This window comes from Lonchura striata, unplaced genomic scaffold (assembly GCF_046129695.1).
Source record: "Lonchura striata isolate bLonStr1 unplaced genomic scaffold, bLonStr1.mat Scaffold_203, whole genome shotgun sequence".
In the NCBI taxonomy this organism is placed as follows: Eukaryota; Metazoa; Chordata; class Aves; order Passeriformes; family Estrildidae; genus Lonchura; species Lonchura striata.
Window position 1 is genome coordinate 114134 of NW_027461129.1, and position 20700 is coordinate 134833.

Consider the following 20700-nt stretch of genomic DNA (forward strand, 5'->3'; position numbering starts at 1 on the left):
GGAGGCACCAGTAAGGGAAGCCCTGTGAGTGCCCCGTGTGAGGGAAGAGCTTGGAGTGAGGGAAGAGGGTGAGGGAAGAGCTTGGTGTGCTGCTGCAGCTCCATCCCCCATGGGAGGATCCGGGCTGGATGATCCCCAGTGACCCCCGTGGGGCAGAGCCCTGGTGTCCCTGTATGGGGAATAAAACAGAGAGTAAAGCAATGGAGCTGATAAAGGGGCCCGATATCTGAGGCCTGACTGAGCAGAAACTGTGGGAGACACAGACACACTTGAAGTCTCCCTGGGCAAGAAGTGGCCAAGCAACATGGTGTGAGTCTTTGTGATAAAAGAAATGTTCCCAGGTTACTGGATGTCACGAAGAATGTGTAACCAATGGGAAATTGTTACCAAAAACAGAGCCCTCTGTAAGCACCATACAAGTAAATCCCTGTATAAACACCTGGTACACTCAATAAAATTGGCTTTGGTCTAAACTGGGATGTCCCCGTCTCTCCATGGTGGATAACCCTGTTGTGGGTGATCCCCGTTGGGTGGGGGAAGGTGCTGGAGGGATTTCTTTCCCTTCTCCTGGTGCTGCCGTGGTTTGGTTGGTAATAAATTCCCTCCCTGTGCCCAGGCCGGGTCTGTTGTCCCCGTGCCGGTGCTCGGGGCGGGATCTCTCCCGTTCCTTCTCTGCACTGCCGGGCCTCTCCTCAGCCAATGAGAGAACGCGGTGGAGAAGAGTCAGCCAATCAGCGAGAGCGAGGCTGATGACTCACCAGTTGCCGGGCAGACCCGCAGCAGGCAGTGTTCCCCACCTGGACCCGCCCTCCCTGCCCAGGGCCGGCCCCGCCGTGGGGTCCCCCCAAGTCCCTCCCCAGTGCCCCCAGGAACTGGGCTGGGTTTAACTGGGAAGCTTTACTGGGAACACTGGGAGCAGGCGGGCAGGGGCAGAGTGACAGCAGGGCTGGGGGGACACAGGACGCCCCCAAAATCAGCGTGGGGATGGAGTGGTGGTCCCGGCCGGGCCCGAGGTCACATGGAGCGGCTGCGGCCGCCGGCGGCTCAGGAGCTCTGTGGGCAGAGAAAAGGGGGTGACACCGGGCTGGGGACCCCGGCGAGCACCCACACTCTGGGGGAGGGGGGACACGACTCACGGGACCCCCCAGACTCTCTTGCGCAGGTAGAACCCGATCCCCAGTGCCAGGAAGACAAAACCCAACTCAGGAGTCTCCAGTTCCTGTCAGCATCTTGCTGCGGCAGCATCCACCAGCATCTGGGTGGTCCACAGTGGTCAGGATCTCCCAAAAACTCTCACAGACACCCAGGCCCCTCCAAGCACCCTCCTGGTCGCTCCCACCCCACTCAGGATCCCCCCTGAAACCTCCCTCTTGATCCCTTCCTGACCTCCCCAGGACCCACCAAAGCCCCTCCTGTCCCTCTCAGGATCCCACAGCCTCCTTCCAGTTGCCCCCACTGCCCCAGGACCCCCAAATCCTCTCCCAGTCACGTCCTAGTGCCCTCCAGGGACCTCCAGAACCCTATCCCACCCTCCTACCCTCCCCAGAATCCTTCAAACACTTTCTTAGCCCTTCCAAACCCACAATCTCCTCTCCCAGTTGAAACCAGGCTCTCTCCAACTCCCTCCCAGTTGCTCCCAGCACATCCCAGTGGCTCTCCCAGCACCCCCAATTCCTCCCTCGTACCTCAGTTCCGGCTCACAGGGTGCTCCGGGGTGACGTGCTCCACCTGGCAGGTGGAGGTGAGCCCGGCCCGGGTTGGGGTTTCCAGCAGCACCAGGAGCTGGTGGGTCCAGTCCCCTTTGGGGACCATGTCGGTGGCCACCACAGAGAGCTCCTGCTGGCCCTGGAACCACCTCAGCTGGATGGGAGCAGGCGGCCGGGGCCGGGCCGGGAGCTCGAGTTCAGCAGAGAGATGGACACGCTGGGAGTCACTGGGAGAGAGCAGGGATACACTGGGATCAACTGTGGGGAACTGGGAGAGAGAGGGGAGGGGTGGTGTGGCCTTGGGGCAGACTGGGAGTGGACTGGGAAGGATTGGGGTGGCACTCAGAGAGATGGGAGGGGATGGGGGTCACTGGCAGAGAGGGTGGAGATCTCGGAGTGAACTGGGGAGGAAATGGGAATGGGCTGGGAAGGAGTGGGAGAGACTGGGGCGGCACTGGGAGGGACTGGGAATGGGCTGGGAAGGAGTGGGAGGGACTGGGAATGGGCTGGGAAGGAGTGGGAGGGACTGGGGCGGCACTGGGAGGAACTGGGAATGGGCTGGGAAGGAGTGGGAGGGACTGGGGCGGCACTGGGAGGAACTGGGAATGAAGCGCGCGGCACTGGGAGGCCGAGTCCAGTGCGGGGCACGCGGCGCTGCGGGTCTGCCTGGCAACTGATGAGTCATCAGAGACTCGCGCTCTGATTGGCTGAGGGGCGGCAGCGCCACGCCAGGCTGAGATGGACAGCCGGGAGGCACTGGGAGAGACTGGGATGGACTGGGAGAGCCACGGGGGTCAGTAATTAGTTGGTTGGTCCGTCTTTGGGATGCTGCAGGCGAGGCTACAATTCTGGATGGCACTGAAGCGAGACATTTGGGATCCCTGTCACATGATTCCTGTCATTGATCAAGGAATGATGAGGGGGGCTCACCCTCACAGCCTCTGGGCACGGGTTCTGGAAAGTGTAGCACAAAGATACCTGTGTGCAGATGATCTTTATGTGCAGCAGACCCAGTGGAAGACTATAGAACACGGGATCCAACGTCTGAGAGAAATGGCAGTGGCAGAGATTATCTTCTCAGATGAAATAACAACTAGAAATCCAGGCTTGGTACCATGTACATCTGTGATGTGGCGAAAACTTGTACGGCTTGGGCCACATGAATACGCTTCTGCTTTAGCAATAATGAAACGGGAGGAGAGGGATGAGACCGTGCTCGACATGGCAAGGAAACTCCGAGCATATGCAGATGCTGTACATGGCCCAACCCATGCCAGAATTGCAGCAGTGGAAACACGTCTGCAGAAATTAGAAGATAGAGGAGAATCATAAGAGACTCAGGGAGGAGATTAAGGAGGACCTTTTCCAAATCTCAGCAGTACAGATCAGAGGTTCTGGTATCCAACATAGATGTTACTCAGATGGTGAGAGAAGGTACACCCCAAGAGCTGAGCTGTGGTTCTTCCTGCGTGACTGCAGAGAAAACATGAGGAGATGGGATGGAAAATCTACTGCTGCTCTGGCACAACGGGTGCATGAATTGAAGGAAGGCAAGACTCAGAGAGGAAGTGCCACCAAAAGGAGAGCAGCTCCAGTTGCCCGTAGCCAAACTGCCAGGCATGATGATGATGATGACATGTCCGATCCCCTTGAAGGAACCTCTAAGACATACGCCCAAGGCAAGAAGGATAACCAGGCTTAGAGGGGCCCTGCCTCTAGCCAGGTAGAGGCGAGGGAAAACCGTGTTTTCTGGACTGTGTGGATTCACTGGCCTGGCACATCGGAGCCACAAAGATATAAGGCTTTGGTCGATACTGGTGCACAATGCACGTTAATTCCATCGAGACATGTAGGGGCAGAATCTGTCTCTATCGCCGGTGTGACAGGGGGATCACAGGACTTTACCTTGGTGGAAGCTGATGTAAGTCTGGCAGGAAAGGAGTGGAAGAAACACCCTATTGTGACTGTCCCAGAGGCCCCATGTATTTTGGGCATAGATTACCTTCAAAGGGGGTATTTTAAAGACCCAAAGGGACTCAGGTGGGCATTTGGGAGAGCAGCTGTAGCGACAGAGGGCACCCAGCAATTGAACACCTTGCCTGGACTGTCTGAGAATCCAGCTACAGTAGGACTTTTGAAGGGAGAAGAACAAAAGGTACCAATTGCCACTTCAACAGTGCATCATCGACAGTACAGAACAACTCGAGATGCTGTGGTTCCCATCCATAGGATGATCTGAGAGCTGGAGAGCCAAGGGGTGGTGAGCAAAACCCACTCACCCTTCAACAGCCCCATCTGGCCTATGCGTAAATCTGAAGGAGAATGGAGATTGACAGTAGACTACCATGCATTGAATGAAGTGACTCCACCACTGAGCGCTGCTGTGCTGGACCTGCTGGAACTCCAGTGCAAGCTGGAGTCCAAGGAGGCAAAGTGGTATGCCACCATTGATATTGCTAATGCGTTTTTCTCCATTCCTCTGGCAGCAGAATGCAGGCCTCAGTTTGCTTTCACCTGGAGGGGCGTGCAGTAAACCTGGAACTGACTGCCCCAGGGGTGGAAACACAGCCCCACCATCTGCCATGGACTGATCCAGACAGCACTAGAAAAGGGTGGGGCTCCAGAACATCTACAATATATTGATGGTATCATTGTGTTCGAGAAAGGAGAGAAAATCATCTGAATCCTCCTGGAAGGTGGTTTTGCCATCAAGAAGAGTAAAGTGAAGAGACCTGCTTGAGAGATCCAGTTCCTGGGAGTGAAGTGGCAACATGGACGGGGTCAGATTCCTACAGATGTCATCAACAAGATCACAGCTATGTCCCCACCAACCAACAAGAAGGAAACACAAGCTTTCCTAGGTGCCATAGGCTTTTGGAGGATGCACATTCCCGAGTATAGCCAGATTGTGAGCCCTCTTTACCTGGTTACCTGCAAGAAGAATGATTTCCACTGGGGCCCTGAGCAGCAACAAACATTCACCCAGATCAAGCAGGAGATCACTCATGCTGTAGCCCTTGGCCCAGTCAGGACAGGACCAGAGGTCAAGAATGTGCTCTACTCTGCAGCCGGGAACCATGGGTTGTCCTGGAGCCTTTGGCAGAAGGTGCCTGATGAGACTCAAGGCCGACCACTGGGATTTTGGAGTTGGAGCTACAGAGGGTCTGAAGACAACTACACCCCAACAGAGAAGGGAATCTTGGCTGCCTATGAAGGAGTTCAAGCTGCCTCAGAGGTAATTGGAACAGAAGCACAACTCCTCCTGGCACCCTGACTGCCGGTGCTGGGGTCGATGTTCAGAGGAAAGGTTCCCTCTACCCACCATGCCACCAGAGCTACATGGAGCAAGTGGATTGCTCTCATCATGCAGCATGGCCATATTGGTAAGCTGAATCACCCTGGGATTTTGGAAATAATTACAAATTGGCCCAAAGATGAAAGTTTTGGTGTCACAGATGAAGAAGAAGAACCAGTGACATGGGCTGAAGAAGCTCCACCATACAACCAACTGCCAGCAGAGGAAACACGCTAAACTCTCTTCACCGATGGTTCCTGTCTCATTGTAGGGATGAATCGGAAGTGGAAAGCAGCTGTATGGAGTCCCACACGACGGGTTGCACAAGCTACCGAAGGAGAAGGTGGATCAAGCCAACTCGCTGAACTCAAGGCCGTTCAGCTGGCTCTGGACATTGCTGAAAGGGAGAAGTGGCCAAAGCTCTACCTCTACACTGATTCATGGATGGTAGCCAATGCTCTATGGGGGTGGCTAGAGAGGTAGAAAGAGGCTAACTGGCAGTGTAGAGGAAAACCTATTTGGGCTACTGAAGAGTGGAAAGATATCACTACCCGGGTAGAGAAGCTACCTGTGAAGGTTCGCCATGTAGATGCCCATGTCCCCAGAAGTAGAGCTAATGAAGAGCAGCAAAACAATCAGCAGGTAGATCAGGCTGCAAAGATAGGGGTATCAAAGATAGACCTGGATTGGGAACACAAGGGGGAGTTGTTCCTGGCTCGATGGGCTCATGATGCCTCAGGCCATCAGGGCAGAGATGCCACCTACAAGTGGGCACGAGACCGAAGGATGGATCTAACCACAGACAGTATTTCTCATGTGATCCATGACTGTGAGACGTGTGCTGCCATCAAACAGGCCAAGCGGGTGAAGCCCCTCTGGTATGGTGGGAGGTGGTCCAAGTACAGCTATGGGGAGGCCTGGCAGATTGACTACATCACACTGCCCCAGACACGCCAAGGCAAGCGCTACATGCTCACAATGGTAAAAGCCACCACTGGATGGTTGGAAAGCTACCCTGTGTCTCATGCTACAGCCCGTAACACCATCCTGGGCCTTGAAAAGCAGGTCCTTTGGAGGCATGGTACTCCTGAGAGGATTGAGTCAGACAATGGGACTCATTTCAAGAACAGTCTTATGAACACCTGGGCTAGGGAACATGGCATTGAGTGGGTGTGCCACATCCCAAACCATGCACCAGCTGCAGGCAAAGTGGAGAGGTACAATGGACTGTTAAAAACCACCTTAAAAGCATTGGGTGGTGGATCTTTCAAAAATTGGGAGCAGCATTTAGCAAAGGCCACCTGGTTAGTTAACAGCCGAGGTTCCACCAATCGAGCAGGTCCTGCCCAGTCTGAGCTCCTGAATAGAGTAGATGGAGATAAAGTCCCAGTGGCACATGCCAGAGGTTTGTTAGGGAAATCAGTGTGGATCAATTCTGCCTCAAGTAAGAAAAACCCATTTGTGGGATTGTCTTTGCTCAGGGACCAGGTTGTACATGGTGGATAATGCAGAGAGATGGAGCAACACAATGTGTACCTCAGGGGGATCTGACTGTGGGGTGAGACTCATGTGCAAATATCACTGTTTGCTGGATGTTACTGCCAGTGTCTGTACATGAAAACACACAGACATGAGACAGAAGAAAATGTGTAAGTGTCAAAGGTTTGAGCAAGTGAAGTAGAAGGAAATGTGTAAATGTCAAAAGTTTGAGTAAATGAGATGGAAGGAAATGTTAATGAGTAAGTGAAAGATGGAAGTTTTTACTTGATGGAGTTTTTAAAAGATGTTGAAGATATGGAGATAAGGGGTAGAATGTCTGAGGGTGACGTTATGGTGTTTGTATCTCCAATTGTGTGTTCTGTGTATGTTTGATATTCTGTTCTGTGCTCTCAGAACTGACTCAGAAAGTGAAGGTTTGTTTTGCCTTGTTATCAGCTGGCTCACCTCCCCCATGGTCTGCTGTCTAGAAGAGGCCAGTGCTGGCTGGCTTGCTTTGCTTTGCTTGCTGGCTTTTCTTGCTTTGCTTTGCTTTTTTGCTTGCTTTTGCTTTTTCATTTGCATTTTAAATTAGTTTAGCTAAGCAGTCCAATTCTTTCCCTGGACTGTTTCTTTTCCCTTTCCCTTTCCTGAATACCATCCAGCCTGCTCTGGACTGGGACCCTCTAAACACCGAGGAGCACCGGGAGCCTCTGCTCTGTGATCTGCAGCAGCCATCCCCAGTGCCCAGAGCAATCCCCAGCGCCCAGACCCGGGCGACCACCCCCAGGAGAGACTTTCTGGATTTGTCATCTCTTCAGAGTGGTGAAAGAGTTTTGTTGCCATCTGGTGTTGTTCATTTTTTTAGTGCTGGGAAGGGTTTTGTTTGTTAAATAAACAGGTTCTTTTCCACTTCTCTCAGCAAAAATGCTTCCTGAATCAGGTTGGGGGGGGGAAGGGCCATGGGGGTTTGTTTTCTGGGGGCTCCTTCCAGAGGTTTTTCTCCCACATTTGCCCCAATCTAGGACAAATATTTTGCTGCCCATCTCGTGGCTGGAGAGAGTGAAAAAAATTCCCCGTTCTAATAATATTTTGGTTCCAATTACTTTGTGTTAGTATGGAGCAGTTACTGGCTATGTTGTTTGAATTCATAGTGTCTTTTAGAGTGAAGGCCTGTATGTGTTTCTGATCCCTAGGGTTTTTTTGAGATCTTAATCCCTCTATGGTCCCTAGGTTTATTTTCTTATTCAGGAATAGCTCTGGTATTGTCCCTAATACGTAGTTTTTGCAGTAGAAGGGCATTGACCAGAATATCCATCGGGCTGTGCTAGGGTGTGATGGCATCCAGGGGGTTTATGAAGGTGCTGAAGTCTGTTCCAGGAATGCATGGCTCATAGTCATGGTTGTGCAGCCAGTTTGTTAGAGGGGAAGCAGGGGATGAGGCTTTTCAGCCTTTGCTTTCCTTCTTCTCCTCTGGATCTCTTAGCTCCCTATTAGAGAATGTTCAGTTTCCCCTGACTGTTAAAGAGACCATCTTCCTGGTGTTTAATCTGGTAATTTTCTCTATACAGTCTGCAGTCTCTCTAGAATGAGGGCTGAGATTTCTAGAGGGGCTGAAGAGACCCCTGACCCAGGAGTAGACCCAGGTGTGAGAAATCCTGAGTGGTGTGGGAAATGGGGGGGGCGGGAATTGGCACATAGACCATTTTCCCACATTCAAATCGATTTTACTGATTTGCCTAAAGTAGGAAGGTATCAACACTTATTGGTGATAATAGATCACTTGACTCACTTTGTAGAGGCATTCCCTACCTCCAGGGCAACTACACAAACAGTAGTAAAAATACTATTAGAAGAGATAATCCCCCCTCTATGAACTAGCAGAGGTAATAGACTCTGACAGAGGGCCACAATTTGCCTCCAAAATAATTAAAGAAGTAGTTAAAGCTCTAGGAACAAAGTGGTAATATCATACTCCCTGACATCCACAAAGCTCAGGTAAAGTGGAAAGGTTAAATGGGAAAATTAAGAAACAACTAACTAAATTGATGTATAAAACACAGTCATCTTGGGTAAAATGTTTACCTTTAGCCTTGTTAAATATAAGAACTCAGCCCAGAACTGATATTGGAATTTCTCCATTTGAAATGCTTTATAGGATGCCTTATGACATGGGTTGTCCTATAGATCACCATGAAATAATGTCCTGGGTTGTAAGATAAGCTTGTATTCCGTTTGCCATCTGTTGAAGGCAAACCGGTTGGACAGGTTTTTGTTATCTCTCTCAGAGACAATGGTTTGCCCCGTAGAGGCAATGGTTTGTTTATACACTATTGACTGACTCACTGCCGGGCTGGTAAATGTAACACCGTGAGAGGTCCCACCCAGAGGGGGAAGCCAAGCACTCTATTATTGTTTAAAGGGGTAGCTTTTTGGGGAGAGGAGGCAGCTCTCTGGGCGGGACTCCGAGAGAAGCAGCTCGCTCTCTCTCTTCGCGGGATTCCCGGAGAAGCAGCTCTCTTCGGCGGCACTCGCAGCGAAGCAGCCGGCGCGCGCTGAGGCGACGGCAGCGGAGCTCAGAGGCAACCCCGGCACAGAGGAAGACCGGCCCCACTGCCACCAGATCTTCAGAGGAAAACCATACCCTTCTAAAGATCACCACTTCAGCTGCAATTCATCAACCATTGCAAGGGAAGCAATTGTCCCAGCAGAACTGATACTGGCACCCCGACTCCTCAGGTTCTGGACTTTTTCACTGGTTTTGTTTGTACCGATTGCATTTGCCTTTTTAAATTGTTGTCTAGTTTTCTCCTAGTAAAGAATTGTTACTCCCATTCCCACATCTTTGCCTGAGAGCCTTTTAATTTAAAGATCCTGGTAATTCAGAGGGAGGTGGGTTTGCCGTTCTCTATTGCACAGGAGGCTTTGCCCTCTTCCACAGACTCCTGTCTTGTCGAACCAAGACAGATATTGGCGCATCAACGTGAGGCCCGAGGGCATTGAGAGGGAAAAAGGATTAACAGTTCTTAAGTAATTTGGTTTTTTGTTGTGTGTAAAAACATCTTCAGTATCACAATGTGGTCTAGTTTACCTTGGTTTGGGTGGCACGTGATCGTAGCTATACTTTTCCCATTTGCAGACCCTTATCTAAAAATGGGTCCTATAACTAAGGCTACGGTGTCTGTTATCAAGTTTGGCTTCTGGGTTAATTGGGTGAGGAATTCATGGATCTTTAATTTCCTCTGGAAGGCAGGTACATGGATTCATAGCTATCACACGTTAACTGTATGTTTTTGGGGTTACTTTAATAACGGTACCTACTGTGAGGAAATAGCACCTGGGCAAACTTTCTCCCAACCTTTTAACCATCTTTTTGGGTCTGCTCCACCAGTTCTCAAAGGGTTAAGATCCTTTCTAAGTGCTAATGATACCATACAATGGGTGTTGTTGCTGATAGTCCTGTTATATTTAGCATTCAGAGATAAGGGAAGATTAACCTGGATAACTACCCTCACACCTACACCACAGACTCGAGATGCTGCTGCTCCAGAGCCTGACCCTGCCCCACAGCCCACCTCAGAAATGAATCGCCCAGATTGGGTGAGGGTTCTGGTTAAGGAGATACGAGAGATGCTGAAGGAGTGCATTTCCCCAGCTGGTGAGAAACCGGCCCTTTGCCTTGAGGAAGGACAGTCTAATAGTACAGCTGTGGAACCCACAGATGTTACAACTGTCCAGGTTCCAGCTGAACCACAAAGGCAGTCACGGTCAGCAGCAGTGGCCCCGGTAGAAACAAGGAAGTCTAAGGTGAAAGCAGAGCACCCTGCAGATAGGGACAGGAATGGAGGAACCTCACAACCCACAGGGGAGCCAGAGATTGCTATCATCACCGAGTCCCTGACGTACGAAAGTCTTCGTAATCTGCATAAAGACATTGTGCGACGAGGGCGTGAGGCTTATGCTACCTGGCTACTCCGGGTTTGGGATCTTATGGGTACAGGCGTGCAGCTGGACGGTGGTGAGGCAAGGAACTTGGGACCCTTGACCCAGGACTCGGGTATAAATCAGGTTTTTGTAAGGGAACCAGGGTCCCTTTCTCTCTGGGAGCGGCTCTTAATGAGTGTCAGGGAGAGGTTTGTCCACAGAGAGAGAATGCAAGAGCACCATCATAGAATGCGCTGGAAGACCCTCGAGGAAGGGATCCAACTGCTGAGGGAAGTGGCAGTATTGGAGGTACTCTTTGGGAGGGATGGACGACACAATAATGACCCTGACAAGGTCAGGTGTACGGGACAAATGCTGTAGAGTCTGGCAAATCTTGGGCCATCTCAATACACCACCTTCATTGCAACAATCAATGCTGACACCCACCGGGAGACAATAGGTTCTGTTGCCAACAAACTTAGGAATTATGAGAGTATGATTAATGGCCCAATGCAGGCTCATATCTCAGCCGTGATTAAGGAGTTTAAAGAGGAGATGAGGGAGGAGATAAGGAAGGTTAATGCAGCACCCGTGAGAGTCACAGGCCCCAGAATCAGCGCCCAACAATCCCCAGCTAGAGAGAGAGGGTACACCCCAAGGGCTAATCTGTGGTTCTTCCTGCGCGACCATGGGGAAGACATGGGGAGGTGGGATGGGAAACCCACTTCTGTCCTGGCAGCACGGGTCCGTCAACTTAAGGAGGGAAACTCTAACCGGGGGAGTTCCACCAAAGTGAAGGTAGCCTCAACCTCCCGTGACCAAGCTTGTGGGTACGATCTGTCAGACCCCCTTGAAGGGACCTCTAGTATGTATGCCCAGGAAAGGAATGATAACCAGTGTTAGAGGGGCCCTGTCTCTAGCCAGGGAGAGGCACGGGAAAACCGGATCTTCTGGACAGTGTGGATCCGATGGCCTGGCACATCAGAGCCACAAAAATATGATGCTTTAGTTGATACTGGTGCACAGTGTACTCTGATACCATCGGGACATGTGGGGGCAGAGCCTGTTTCCATTGCTGGTGTGACAGGGGGATCACAACATTTGACTCTGGTGGAAGCTGAGGTGAGCCTGACTGGGAAGGAGAAGGTAGATCAAGCCAACTCGCCGAACTCAAGGCCGTTCAGCTGGCTCTGGACATTGCTGAAAGGGAGAAGTGGCCAAAGCTCTAGCTTTATACTGATTCATGGATGGTAGCCAATGCTCTGTGGGGCTGGCTGGGAAGGTGGAGGAAGGCCAACTGGCAACGTAGAGGAAAGCCAATCTGGGCTGCTGATATATGGAAAGACATTGCCTCTCGGGTAGAAAAGCTGATGGTGAAAGTCCGTCATGTAGATGCCCATGTCCCCAAAAGTCGGGCTAATGAGGAGCACCGAAACAACGAGCAGGTAGATCAGGCAGCAAAAATAGAGGTGTCAAAGATAGACTTAGACTGGCACCATAAGGGGGAGTTGTTCCTGGCTCGATGGGCTCATGATGCCTCAGGTCATCAGGGCAGAGATGCCACCTACAAGTGGGCACGAGACCGAGGGGTGGATCTAACCATGGACAGTGTTTCCCAGGTTATCCATGACTGTGAGACGTGTGCTGCCATCAAACAGGCCAAGAGAGTGAAGCCCCTATGGTATGGTGGGCGGTGGTCCAAGTACAAGTATGGGGAGGCCTGGCAGATTGACTACATCACACTGCCCCAGACACGCCAAGGCAAGCGCTACGTGCTGACCATGGTAGAAGCCACCACTGGATGGCTGGAGACTTTCCCTGTACCTCATGCCACTGCCCAGAACACCATCTTAGGCTTCGAAAAGCAAGTCCTGTGGAGACACGGCACCCCTGAGAGAATTGAGTCTGACAACGGCACCCATTTCAAGAACAGCCTTATCAACACCTGGGCCAGAGAACATAGTATCAAATGGATATATCATATTCCCTATCATGCTCCAGCTGCCGGCAAAGTTGAACGGTGCAACAGACTCCTTAAAACTACCCTGAAGGCACTTGGTGGGAGAACATTTAGAAACTGGGAAATTAACCTGGCAAAAGCAACCTGGATGGTCAACACCCGGGGGTCTGTCAATCGAGCTGGCCCTGCTCAGTCAGAACCCTTACACGCAGTAGATGGAGATAAAGTCCCTGTAGTACATATGAAAGGTATTTTAGGGAAAACTGTTTGGATTAATCCCACCTCAGGCAAAGACCAACCCATTCGTGGGATTGTCTTTGCTCAAGGACCTGGTTACACTTGGTGGGTAATGCAGAAAGATGGGGAGACCCGCTGTGTACCACAGGGAAACTTGGTCTTAAGAGAGAACTGGGTGTAAGATTTCATAGTGTGCAGATGGAAATAGAATAAGGGGTGGATAATGTCCTGGGTTGTAAGATAAGCTTGTATTCTATTTGCCATCTGTTGAAGGCAAACCGGTTGGACAGGTTTTTGTTATCTCTCTCAGAGACAATGGTTTGCCCCGTAGAGGCAATGGTTTGTTTATACACTATTGACTGACTCACTGCCGGGCTGGTAAATGTAACACCATCCTTTTGTGAGGGGTCCCACCCAGAGGGGGAAGCCAAGCACTCTATTATGGTTTAAAGGGGTAGCTTTTGGGGAGAGAGGCAGCTGGCTCTCTCTCTTCGCGGGATTCCCAGAGAAGCAGCTCTCTCTCTCTCTCTCTCTCTTCGGCGGCTCTCGCAGCGAAGCAGCCGGAGCGCGCTGAGGCGGCGGCGGCGGAGCTTGGAGGCAACCCCGGCGCAGAGGAGGATCGGCCCCACTGCCACCAGATCTTCAGAGGAAAACTATACCCTTCAAAAGATCACCACTGCAGCTGCAGTTCATCAACCACTGCAAGGGGAGCAATAGTCCCAGCAGGACTGCTACTGGCACCCCGAATCCTCAGGTTCTGGACTTTTTTCACTGGTTTTGTTTGTACCGATTGCATTTGCCTTTTTAAATTGTTGTCTAGTTTTCTCCTAGTAAAGAATTGTTACTCCCATTCCCACATCTTTGCCTGAGAGCCTTTTAATTTAAAGATCCTGGTAATTCAGAGGGAGGGAGGTTTGCCGTTCTCCATTGCACAGGAGGCTTTGCCCTCTTTCACAGACTCCTGTCTTGTCGAACCAAGACAGCCTGTCAGCCTGACCTCGGTGCCCGGCAAGGTTATGGAACAGATCACCTTGAGAGCCAGCACAGGGCACCCACAGGATGGCCGAGGGGTCAGAGCCAGCCAGTGTGGATTTAAGAGGGGCAGATCCTGCCTGAGCAACCTGATCTCCTTTTATAACCAGGTGACCCACCTGTGGATGTGGGAAAGGCTGTGGATGTGTCCATCTGGACTTCAGCAAAGCCTTGGACACTGTCTCTGACAGCATTCCCTGGAAAAGCTGCAGCCCATGGCTTGGGCAGGTTCCCTCCTGGCTGGGAGATGGAAGAGCTGTCTGGAGGCTGGGCTCAGAGAGGGGTGGGGATGGTGCTGCACCCAGCTGGTGTCCAGTCCCTGGCGCTGTCCCCAGGGATCTGTGTTGTGCCCAGTCCTGTTTAACATCTTCACTGATGATCTGGGGGAGGGGATCGAGCCCACCATCCCGAAATTTGCAGGTGACACCAAGCTGGGTGTGAGTGTGGATCTGCTGGAAGGCAGGACAAGAAGACACAGCCTCCAGCTGTGCCAGGGGAGGTTTAGGCTGGACAAGAGGAAGAAGTTCTTCACATAAAGGTGAGTGGGCATTGGAATGGCAGGCCAGGGGGCAGGTGGCAGAGTCACTGTCCCTCTCCAGTGGCACACAGTGGCATGGTGTGGGTGACAAGGCGGTATTAGGGCATTGGTTGGACTTGGTGATCCCAAAGGTATTTTCCAGCCTATTTGATTCTGTCATTCCGTGATAATTGGGACACTCTGGGGCCATTGTGACCCTGCAGGGCCTCGTGGAACTAAGAGGACCATGGTGACCCTGTGCAGCCCCATAGAACCAGGGCTCCATTGGGTGGTCTGGGGCCCAATGGGACCAGGGAGTCCCTGTGACACTGGGTCCTAGTGGAACCAGAGAGGCCATGGTGACACTGGGGGGCCTCGTGGAAACAAGGAGTCCATTGTGACACTGAAGGACTTGTGGAACCACAGACAGCATTGTGACAGTGTGGGACCTCATGTGACCATGGGGCCTTTGTGACACCCTGGGGCCCCATGGAACCAAGGGGATACTGTGAAACTGCGGCACCAATGAGATCATTGTGACACTGTGGAGCCCCATGGAACCAAGGAGTCCATTGTCACATTTTGGGGCCCATGGAACCAAGGAGACCAGTGTGACAGTGCAGGGCCTGGTGTAACCAAAGGGACATTGTGACACTGAGGGGCCCCTTGGAACAAAGGACATCTTTGCAGATGACACCAAGCTGTATGTGAGTGTTGATCTGCTGGAGGGTAGGAGGGCTCTGCACAGGGCCCTGGACAGGCTGGATCCAGGGCCCAAATCCAACAAGGTGAGGTTTAACAAGTCCAAGTGCCGGGTCCTGCACTTTGGCCACAACAACCCCTGCAGTGCTACAGGCTGGGGACAGAGGGGCTGGACAGCAGCCAGGTAGAAAGGGACCTGCAGGGACTGATGGACAGCAGGCTGGACACGAGCCAGCAGTGTGCCCAGGGGGCCAAGAAGGCCAATGGCTCCTGGCCTGGATCAGGAATGGTGTGGCCAGCAGGAGCAGAGCTGCTGTGCCAGCCCTGATCTGCCCCAGCTCTGCACACAGACATTGCTGCTGCAGCTCCAGAGAAGGAAACAAAAGGGCATCTCTGCAGAAAACTCTGCTGGGAGATCCTTTAGATACTTTAAAGCCACTGAGGGCGCAGCCCCTCATTGACACAGTCTGGCACAGGGAAGGTGGAAAAAAGCAAAATGAGAAATGGCTCAAAAAATTACATTAATTGTGGAAAATATGAAAAAAGAAAAACAAAGGAAAAAAATCCCCACAACTAAACCAACAAGAAATACCAAAAATGACGTTTATTACAAGTGATTTGCATAAATTGACCAGCAGTTTAATGTCCCTGAAAGCATCCAGTCATCAGTCTCCTCAATGCAGCCTTGAGCTCCTGGTTCCTTAGGCTGTAGATGAGGGGGTTCAGGGCTGGAGGCACCACCGAGTACAGAACTGTCAGGACCAGATCCAGGGATGGGGAGGACATGTAGGGAGGCTTCAGATAGTAAAATATACCAGTACTGAAGAACAGAGAGACCACGGCCAGGTGAGGGAGGCAGGTGGAAAAGGCTTTGTGCCGTCCCTGCTCAGAGGGGATCCTCAGCACAACCCTGAAGATCTGCACATAAGAGAAAACAATGAACACAAAACAACCAAATGCCAAACACACACTAACAGCAATGAGCCCAAGCTCCCTGAGGTAGGATTTGGAGCAGGAGAGCTTGAGGATCTGGGGGATTTCACAGAAGAACTTGTCCAGGGCATTGCCATGGCACAGGGGCAGAGAAAATGTATTGGCTGTGTGCAGCAGTGAATAGAGAAAGGCACTGGCCCAGGCAGCTGCTGCCATGTGGGCACAAGCTCTGCTGCCCAGGAGGGTCCCGTAGTGCGGGGGTTTGCAGATGGACACATAGCGGTCGTAGCACATGATGGTCAAGAGATAAAAGTCTGCTGAGATGAAGAACATGAAGAAAAAAAGCTGGGCAGCACATCCTGTGTAGGAGATGGTGCTGGTGTCCCAGAGGGAATTGTGCATGGCTTTGGGGACAGTGGTGCAGATGGAGCCCAGGTCGCTGAGGGCCAGGTTGAGCAGGAAGAAGAACATGGGCGTGTGCAGGTGGTGGCCACAGGCTACGGCGCTGATGATGAGGCTGTTGCCCAGGAGGGCAGCCAGGGAGATGCCCAGGAAGAGGCAGAAGTGCAGGAGCTGCAGCTGCCGCGTGTCTGCCAGTGCCAGCAGGAGGAAGTGGCTGATGGAGCTGCTGTTGGACATTTGCTGTGGCTGCACATGGGCACCTGCTCATGGTGAAAGGACAGTGAAGGGTTAGAGGAGATACTTGTAACCAAAATCAAAGACATTTCCCATTCACTCTTTTCTGGAGCACACTCAGACTCTGGAGCACACATTTTTATTTAAGAGTATATATTTGTTTATAAGGTCCGCAATATTTGTCACAGTATTCCTGGATATCAAAATTTCTGCATTTCTAGTTCCCCCAGGGAGAACAAAGCAAGTTCTCTGAAACAAAGTGAGGAGTGGAGAATGAGGTGAGGTGATCTCTCGGTCTGACCTGTTCAGATTTCTCTGGGCTTTAATCTCTCTCACCTTGAGGGTGATCACCTTCCCATGCGTCCCCTAAAATGTCACCAGGTACTGCTGAGAGCAGATGGATCCACCACTGCCCAGCTCCACATTTGGAGCTAAGGACTCAGGTTTATTTCACAAACCCAAGAGCATTTGCAGTGTCACAACACCTCTGTCTTTCCCCATCAAACTTAAAACTCAAACATTGTCTAAGACAGGTTTGCACCCTGCATTGAAGCTCCCAGCTTGGATTGAAATCTCAGGGACACTTCCAAGTGTCCTTCTGATGGCACTGGATGAAGGGAGGTGCAGCTCCTTCCCTGGCTGCACTGCCAGCACTGCCCAGAGCCAGGCACTGGGGACAGCTGTGTCACCCTGAGCCAGCTGTGCCCCCTGCCAGAGCCCCCAGTGCCGGGCAGCTGCTCCCAGCCCTGTGCTCTGCAGAGGGAACTGGGCCCGGGGCTGCAGAGCTGCCCCACGGCTCTGCTGCAGCTCTGCCTGCACAGGAGGGGCTGCACGCCTTGGAGCCCCGGCCCTGAGGGCAGAGGCTTGGCTGGGGCACAGGAGGGAGGGGGCTTGTGCAGAGGGAGGGGCTGCACTGGAGGGGATCCTCTGGACATCTCTAAACTCTCCCTGCCTCAGCATTTCTGGGTTTTCTTTTCTCTCCTTCCCTGATCTTCTCTCTGCTTCCTGGAGATTTTCCTCCTGCAACTGTTTCCCTGTGCCTGATCTCTCCCTGCCAGCACTCCTAGACCCCAAATCTCTGTGCACTCTCCTTGGCCTGACAGAACCCTGCCTGTTTGCAGGGCACAGGCTGGGGGCAGGTTCTGTTTGCAGCTTGGGGAAAGGACAGCTCAGACTGAGCCTGATGGCTCCAGCAAAGGTGAGGCTGGTGCTGTCCATGGACAGAGAGGCTGAAAGCACATTAGGGATCTCCTGTGAACCTACTGATCACTAAAAGTAACAGTTCAGATGTCTCAGGCCCTTGTCAAAATTCAAAATCAACCTTTAATATTTATCCCCCCTCCCCTGCCATTCTCCAACAGTAGGAAACTGAATATAAAGTCTTATGAAAATTTCCACATTTTTATCAAAATCCTTCACCTGTAAATATTCAGTGACTGATCAGAACCCCTCAGCATTTCAGAGCTTCATGAGAATTTCACCTCCCCTGCATCAGAAATACTCAGAGTTGTACTCACAGGGTCTGTGGGCATTGGGATGTTCCAGCTTTAGGAGATCACTACAGGAGCTGCAGCTGCATTGTCCTGCAGCCAGAGGTTCCTGTGCCAAGGGCTGGCAGTGATTTTGCCCCAGGCACTTCTCAGCCCCTTCCCAGCCCTGACTGATTGAAGCTCTCTGTGCCTCTGTGCTGTGCCCGGGCTGGCTGCAGGCAGTGCCCCAGCCCTGCTGGGCTGGCAGAAGAGCTGCTCAGCAAGAGAAATGTGCTTTTGAAGCTCTGCTTGATTACCAGGATCACCCTCTGTGCCAGGAGCCCAGCCCAGCTCAGCAGCACAGACACAGCACAAGGACTTTAATGACCCTCTGGGGCTTTGTGCTCAGCCCTGAACATCAGGCCCTGAGAGGGAGCTGCAGAAACCTCTGCAGAACTCCAGTTCAGAATCCAACTCCAAAGTTTCTTGGACTTTTAATGGGCCCCACTGAAGGACACGACTGAGAAAGTGTCCCCAGGCCCCAGGCAGAGCAGAGAACTGGAGGCACTGATGCCAGGTGGGGACAAAGAGAAGCCAAGTCATGGTGCCCTGGGGCACAGCAGGGTCTGTGCCACCAAGGGCTGTGAGGAGACACCTTGTCCTGAGGCCCTGGGGCCTCCTGGCACAGCCCCAGCCAGGCTGGGCACTGTCAGCCCCTGGTCCTGCCCTCAGCATCCCCCCCTAGCCCACATCCCAGTGGCCTCAAGGATCTGCTGGAAGGAGTCCCTGGGGAGCCTTGGTCAGGAATGGCCCCGGGGGCTCCTTCATGCTCCCAGGGACTGCAGATTTTTCAAAGGACTTTGGCTTTTTCCTTGGGGTCTCTGAGAGGTTTCTGCAATCATGGCCCCAATTATCTGCTTTAACAAGTCCCTTGAGAGCTTTGTACTCACAATCAGTTGGGCTCATTAATGCTTTGAGATACACAACTTTTTTCTGGTACTTTGGATTTTCCTTCCTACATTGAGTGTTTTTTGTGCCATTTTGAGTCTCTGAGAGGTTTTTGTGCAATTCTGGACTCCAATTATTTCCTCCAAGGAGGCCAAGAGGAGCCTGTGTTAGGGATGGATTTCATGGGGACCCACTAATTCTTTGCGACACTTTTGGGTTTTCTTCTGATTTTGACACTTGGATAGGTTTGTGCAATCTTCTCTCAGGCCCTGAGGTTCCAGGGCTCAGCTCCAAATGCACCACGGGTCTCATTAGGATCAAGCAAGTCCTGACAAACCATGGCTCTGCCTTGATTTCCCTCTTGTCTGGGGCAGTTCATCAGGAAGTTTCTGTAGTGGTTTTGCTTTGCCAATTTGAGATTTCTCGGCCAATACATTCATTAATTTGGTGGTTTCAGTGTTGTCTAATTACCAGTGCACTCACTAGAATATACTTACTCATTTCCTGCTGTGAGGTAGGATTAGGAGAAAGGCAAAGTGGGCTAAAAATTTTAAAAGGGTATAAAGAAAAGTTTATTAACAGCAACTAAAAGAGTGAGTGATGAGGATCAGAACAAAACTTTCAGAACACTTCCCCTCTCTATACGACCTGACAATGTAAAGCAACAAAACCTAAAATTTTCTGTCACTTTACCACCTCTACAATAGTCTGTCTTCAGTTCAGTTAGGGAGAGAAACTCCTCTTGTCAATGTTATGGAGGCTTATCCACAAGAAAACAGTTATCTCATGGCTTTTCATTTCCAGAAATAGCAGCTGCCTGGAATAATCTGCAATTGTGAAGTCCCTCCCATTTTTTCACAGTCATTCCCACAGCTGTGTTCATGAGCCTTGACAGCTTCTGGGGTATTGGTTTAAAGATGAGCTGTTTAAGAGCAAAGGTTCTCTTAATCTATTTCTGAAATCATCTTCATCTCTGGGAACAGAGATCTTCTTCTCTCCCTGGGGACACAGGGTCTCATCACTCTTCTCTTTCTCTGTTCAAACTTTTCATGGGATCACAGCTACTGCAACATTTGCTTACTTTAGCATGGAGGCCTTTGCTGAAACAAGTCATCTCCCCATACTTTTCAATGCATTATAGGCAAAAAGAGAGTCTGATGTATCAATGACATCCTTCTCCACAGCTTTACCAGAGGATTTCTGCCCCAAGATCAAGGCATCTCCTCATCCCTCCCACCTGGGACTCAACTTCCTCTTCCCTGCCCTCGGTGTGTCCATGCTGCTCCTCTGTGTGCCTGCCCTGTGTCCTTTTCTCTCACTGGAGGGAGGATGGCAGCACTGGCAGAGTCAATATCTGCCCGGGGCTGCAGATGCTTCCGTGAGCCCGGCCAGGCTCAGTAGCCAATTTTAATTTTGGCCATGGTTCCTGGACATGAAGGCCAGTTCTTTTCCATAGGAATGAAGGGACAGAGCCCCACTGTTTTAGGGGCAGATGAGAGGTGACCATCAGAGGACAAGGCCAGCCAGAGATGGCAGGTTTTTGTCTGGGAGATACTCTTGCATATAGGCAACATTTTTGGGAGAGTACCAATTTTGGCAATGGGCATCTGAAAAGACAGATGGGTCTTTTCCATAGGAAGGAAAGCACGGAGCCCCAGTGTTCCAGGAGCTGATGAGAAGCAGCCCTTGACATCCTAATATCACCCTGACCTGTCAGGTGGCTCCTGGCAGGCCAAGCCAGCCAGACCTGTTCCATGTTTCCCTTGCTTCCATGGGGCCCCACAGTGTCCCAATGGTCCCTTGCTTCCAGGAGGCCCTGAGGTGTCACAATGCCCCCTTGGTGACACGAGGCCCTGAAGGGTCGG

At 51.6% G+C, this 20700-nt stretch overlaps 1 protein-coding gene across 1 annotated transcript; it reads right to left on the bottom strand.

The window, feature by feature from the left end:
- Window positions 1-13496: 13496 nt before the first annotated feature.
- Window positions 13497-16421, bottom strand: LOC144248634 (olfactory receptor 14C36-like). The gene is made up of 2 exons (XM_077790676.1): window positions 15534-16421; window positions 13497-13559 (listed from the first exon to the last, which is right to left on the bottom strand). The coding sequence occupies exons 1-2, from the start codon at window positions 16419-16421 to the stop codon at window positions 13497-13499; spliced, it is 951 nt and encodes a 316-aa protein (XP_077646802.1).
- Between the last annotated feature and the right edge of the window lie 4279 nt (window positions 16422-20700).

Bases quoted from the DNA above. Each gene is read 5' to 3' on its own strand.
- LOC144248634 (XM_077790676.1), bottom strand. From the start codon at position 16,421: ATGTCCAACAGCAGCTCCATCAGCCACTTCCTCCTGCTGGCACTGGCA. The intron at 13,560-15,533 runs GCTGCATTGAGG...TCGACAAGACAG, and splicing joins TAAGGAACCAGGAGCTCAAG to GAGTCTGTGAAAGAGGGCAA.